The sequence below is a fragment of the Lucilia cuprina genome, chromosome 2 (assembly GCF_022045245.1).
Source record: "Lucilia cuprina isolate Lc7/37 chromosome 2, ASM2204524v1, whole genome shotgun sequence".
Classification (NCBI taxonomy): domain Eukaryota; kingdom Metazoa; phylum Arthropoda; class Insecta; order Diptera; family Calliphoridae; genus Lucilia; species Lucilia cuprina.
In genome coordinates, this window is record NC_060950.1 from 41806446 (window position 1) to 41812445 (window position 6000).

Below are 6000 nucleotides of genomic sequence, written 5' to 3' on the forward strand. Positions count from 1 at the left end.
ACAAGTATCCATGATTCTTAGCAGTTTACCAACAAGCTATGATGGTTTAATCTCTGCTCTTGAGGTAAGGCCTGACTAAGATTTGACAATGGAAACCGTTAAAGGAAATTAATGGAGGAATACTCTAAAAAGACAAATCGAGATGATGGGTGTAATATTTCCGCATTAAAATCGAAAGCTGTAAACAAAGTTGAAGGTAAAATATGTTTCTTTAGTAAAAAATCCGAACACCCCAAGATAAGAAATCTGTAATATAATAGAAGAACAAAAATATGAGTGTGAATTCAAATATGGTTGCTGGAAATCAAGCTACATAGATGATAGAATATGGCAAATTCTGGCAATATGGCAACTTCGGGTGCAAGTTGCCATATTGTCCGCAATAAAGAATTATTTACAGAAATAAATTATAACGATAAAGGTCAGTCAATTTGTGTATCAAATTGAAACAGTTCTCAAGCCAAAGGTAAGGGAGTATGCAAAATCAAGATTGGAAAAGCGTCCTTAATTGTAAATGACGTTTATTACGTCCCCGATTTTAATTCAAATTTATTATCAGTTAGAAAAATTACTGAAAAGGGATATAATGTAAGTTTTATAAAAAATTAATAAATTTTAAAGAAAAATTGTAAAATTATTTATAAATCAGTTGCTATATCTCCTGCAAAATTTAGTGGTTACAAATATTTCGTAACATTTATCGATAATTATAGCAGGTATTGTACAGTATACCTTTTGAAGACTAAATATGAAGTATACAGCAAATTAGTTGAATTTTGGAATTTAGTAAAGAATCAAGTCGGCCATTATCCTAAAGCCATTAGATCAGATAGAGCTGGCGAATATATTGGAGAAAATTTAAAGAAATTCTTATTAAAATGCCGAACTTAAATTCAATATACAGTTCCATATAGACCACAACAAAATGGGGTCGCAGAACGAAAGAATCGAATTTTAGTGGAAATGCTTAAAATTATGTTGATCAATTCAAAGTTAAAAAAATTTTTGGGATGAAGCTTTAATGATGGCGTTTTATATTTAAAACCGTCTACCTTCAAAAAGTATAACAAAAACAAAAATTGGTATATGGAAAAAAGCCATCATTAAAGAATTTTCATACATTTGGTTCTTTATGTTATGTACAAGTTCCTTAAGAAAAGAGGAAAAAGCTGTATTTAAAAGTAATTCAAAAAGTTTTTATTGGATATGATTTGAACTCAAAGGGACCAAAAGACAAATAAAGTTCAGATATCTCGTGATGTTATTTTCATAGAATCTGATAAAGAAATTAGTAATGATAGTTTACAAAAGGAAATTTCAGATGAAAATATGAATGTTGTTTACTTTCCTATGAATTGTCATAAAGGTAACCAGAAACTGTTATAAACATTGATGAAACGGAAAACATAGTAGACATTCTTAATAGTGAAGTTGTTGAAAATCAAATTGAAGAAAATCCTGATGAGAGTAATAGTTTCGATGAAACTGAAATTTCAAAAAGTACAATAGTATGTTTGGATAGTTTTATTTCAAATATTCAAGTTTCTGATACGAATGGTCTGGTGATGGAGAAACATTTGAAGATGCTATACAAAGTCCAGATGTTGTTAAACGTGTTTCTAATAGAGCCAATAAAGAAGTACTTCCAAGTCGATACCAAATTAATTCTGCCGTTTTAAAACCTGATCCTAGTAATTTCAATGAAGCCATTTCAATTAAGGAGGAGAAGTCACAGTGGATTTGTGCTATGCAGGACGAGATTAAATCTTAAAAGGAGAACAAAACTTGGGTTCTTGTTGATCTTCCTCCAGTTCGGAAAGCAATTGGATGCAAATGGGTGTTTAAAAAAAAGTTAAATGAAAAAGAAGAAGTTGAACGGTGCAAGACTTGTTGCTCAAGGATATAATCAGAAATTCGGAATTGATTATGACGCAGTATTTGCTCCAGTCGTTAAGCAAACAAAAAAACAACAAGAATAATATTTTCAATTGCTGGAAAGGAGAAAATGAATTTTATAATTTTTATGTAACGACAGCATTCTTGAATTGTGATTTGCAGGAAACAATTTGTATGAAGCAGCCACCAGGTTTTAGTACAAATGAAACTCCAAACAAAGTATGCTTACTTAAGAAAAGTTTATACGGATTAAAACAAGCTGCTTGTTCCTGGAATCAATTTATTCATAAAGCATTAATGGAATTTCAATTTAAGCAAAGTTTAATGGACCCTTGTTTATATATAAGAAAATATTGATTATCTATTGCAGCCAAGCGCAGAAAGAGAAACTGTTTTTGTAGTGGTGAGAAAATACTAAAAAACACTTAGAAAAAATATTTAATAATTACGCTTGTCATGGTCAAGTTTTAAAACAAGTAAAATGGTAAATTTTACAGATAAAACATATCCAAAGAAAATAAACATGTTTTTTCTTCACAAAGATTAAATCTTTTTATATTAAATTAAAAAAAAAAGTATTAAAAATATCGTTTTTATGTATTTTTATTACTAAGCATTCCTGAAAAGTTTTTGGAGTGTATGAGCTTTTTGCAAGTTATTCTCTTGTTTGCAAATGATGTTGTTGTTTTTACAAATTTTGTTTCCAATTTCTGAAACAAACCTACTTTGTTGAATGCTGTCATGCAACTAAAGATAATTTCTGTAATTTTTACGCTCTTGCTATGAGTTTTATTTATGATCGGGTTATGTACGTGTGAATTGCCGAAAATCTTCGTAATTAGAACAATATAGTATTTAATTTGAATTATTTTTACAATTATGTGCAATTTTTTTCAAAAATTACGTATATAAATACTATTTTTAAGATTTTTTTATTTAGGTGAAAACCGGTTTAACTTTTGCGCCCCTCCATCAAAATGATTAACGCGAACGGATTCATCACGGGTTAGGGTCTTTTTATATTCACAGAAAATATTTTGAATGTACCACCAAAAAATTTTTATGATTTTTTTTTTTTTTTTTTTTTGAACCCAAAAATGAAAAACTTTGATAAGGAGTGAGATCGAAAAATTCTTAACACACGTTTTTCATTACATTTTTCAACCAAAGTATTATTTGATTTTTTTTTTTTTGATCAAGTTACCTTTGAAAAACATGTCAGTTATTATGTGTAATGTCAATTATATTAATCTGATTAAAATGAGTGACCAGAAAAAAGTGCGTACTGAAATTATTAAATATTTTCAACTAAACCCAACTTGGTCTTACAAAAAGTTGGCCAAGCATACAAAGGTCTGCCGTCAAACTGTTTCCAATGTTATTAAACAGTACCGGGAGAACTTGTCAGTTGATAGAAAACCTGGTTCAGGTAGAAGGAATGGTCCACATGATGTTTCTAAAGCCAAAAAAATAGAACGCATTTTCTAAAGAGCTCCCAACACATCCGGTAGGAAAGCAGCTCCGTTAGCTCAGTGCTCGGACTATTTGGTACGAAAAGTTAAAGCTAATGCAGGTTTAAAAACATACAAGGCTCAAAAAGTTCCTGACAGGAACGCTGCTAAAAATTTAGAGGCCAAAAACAGAGCACGGAAATTGAAGTCAAGTTTTATAAAAAAATATTCTAGCTGCATAATGGATGACGAAACATATGTTCTGGCAGATTTATCGCAACTTCCAGGTCAAAAGTTTTATGTTGCTGATGCTCAAGGGAATGTTGAAGAAAAGTTTAGGACCCAAAAGCAGACAAAATTTCCCTGAACGTTCTTGATATTGCAAGCAATATGCAGTTGCGGCAAAAGAAGCCAATCATTTGTTACAACGGGCTCTATAAATACCGAAATTTACATCAAGGAATGTTTACAAAAAAGGCTGCTTCCATTCATAAGACTTCATAATGTGTCCACTTATTTTTGGCCTGACTTGGCATCCTGTCACTATGGTAAACAAGAACTTGAGTGGTACAAGAACAATAATGTGATATTTGTACAAAGAGAGGCAAATCCTCCAAACTGCCCGGAGCTAAGGCCAGTGGAGAGATATTGGGCTCTTGTTAAAAGAGAATTGAAGAGTACAAAAAAGGTGTCCAAAAGTGTGGTAGATTTTAAAGGGAGATGGACTACATGTTCGAGCAAAGTGACAGAAAGCACTATAAAAACGTTAATGGAAGGGTTTCCGAAAAGGGTTCAAAATTTCATCACTAGTGATTAAAACTATAAAAATATTTTTTTTTTTGTAAATTGTAATAATAATTTGTATCAAATAAAAAAAATAAAGCTGTAAGTTTAGTGGTTTCTTTTTTATAAACATATATGTATGTTAAGAATTTTTCGATCTCACTCCTTAATTGCTCATATACATTCTATTGTAATATGGAACAAGTATGAATGTATAGTAGGACATTGCCGACTATATGATACCCTACAGCAGTCAGTATGTTAAAAAAGTTGAATGTGCCATTATTTTTAAAATTGCGACCTGTAGCGTGCGCACAAGGTCTACATGGACACAACGACAGACAGACAGACAGACAGACAGACAGACAGACAGACAGATAGACATACATACATACATACATACATACATACATACATACATACATACATACATACATACATACATACATACATACATACATACATACATACATACATACATACATACAGACAGACGGACATAGTTAAATCAACTCAGAAAGTGATTCTGAGCCAATTGACATACTTTAAGGTGGGTGTTACAAACATCAGCATAAACGCATAATACCCTCCCCATTATAGTGGTATAAGGTATAAAAAACTCCAACTTTATAGATTCATTGAATCGATAAAGTTTGTAATCCTTCATAAATATTTTATGTCTGACACTAATACAGGTTTACCTTTCTTTTTTGTCCTTTCGGAACAAAAATATGTAACAAATTATATTACTACTATAAGTTGTTTTACTACTAAATTCAGTCGACTTAGGTTTTTGACATCAGACGTATGTATGTAGGTTCCTTGACTGCAGAGTTCAAGAAGTAGTATACTGTTAAAAATTTCGATAAAATACTTATAATACTCCGAATTTTCGAACTTTATTCCGATTTATTGAACACAACACTGCTTTCACAAGTTTCAACAACATCAGTTACAAAATGTAATGCTGTAAAATCATGATTTCTTAATAGTTTTTTATTTGATATATACACTTGTTTTTAGTACATAAACTGTATCTGATACAATACTTTGGAAAAGCCAAGGTCCAAGTTTCAAACTTAAATTCTTTTTCTTAACAATTCATAATTTGCGAATTCTATCATTTATACTTCTATATCGTTGTGCGCTTTTTACACTTCAACAAGGCATTGATAAAATAAACTATCTAGAGATAACTTAGAAACTATGCGCTTTATGCAAATAAATCTCAAAAATACGAATTACTAGCTAATTATTAGAATTTAAAGGGAAAAATTAGAATATTACCGTGAACAGCTATCCAATCGTTCAAGTTTTCTCCTTCTGGAAGGCGAACGACATGTCTTAGATTAATTCCTGATTGAAGACTTGCTTGGGCTTGTTTATGTAGTGAATAACGTATTGTACCTGCTGTGAACCTTTTCTTTGGCCTGAATGTCTACAAAATAGATATTTGAATATAATGTAAATTTTAACGAAAGCCTAAATGAGATAAATACTTTGCCCTTTTGAAAAAAATCTAAAAACCCATTTAAAGCCATTTTTATTTATTAATAGATCAGCTTCACTTTTAAAAATATATATAAGCCAATAATGAATACTTTATAGATTGTTTTAATCATTAATATTCACAGCTGATACAATTTCTCATAGTTGCCAACTTATTATGAAAAAAGCACCAAGGAAGGAATATGACAAAATACATTGTATTTTGAATTATAGACACTCCTGTTAACATTTAAATATTTGTAAATCAACCGCTTGAAAAATATTTTTTTAACATATGTACACGAATGTTGTTGTTGGCATAAAAATACACAATAAAAGCACGAGGAGTTTGCTTGGTATTCTGAATTTGCCGATCACACTA

At 30.6% G+C, this 6000-nt stretch overlaps 1 protein-coding gene across 3 annotated transcripts in view; it reads right to left on the reverse strand.

Moving 5' to 3' along the window:
- Positions 1-5791, reverse strand: part of LOC111686859 (MOB kinase activator-like 3) — a 227529-nt gene extending 221738 nt beyond the window's left edge. For all 3 annotated transcript variants that reach the window (XM_046950478.1, XM_046950481.1, XM_046950475.1), the window contains exons 1-2: positions 5630-5791; positions 5418-5568 (exon numbers count right to left, since the gene is read on the reverse strand). In XM_046950478.1, coding sequence (XP_046806434.1) covers positions 5418-5568; positions 5630-5671 — 193 coding nt within the window. In that variant the 5' untranslated portion in view covers positions 5672-5791. The remainder of the gene's footprint in view (positions 1-5417; positions 5569-5629) is intronic.
- Positions 5792-6000: the final 209 nt, after the last annotated feature.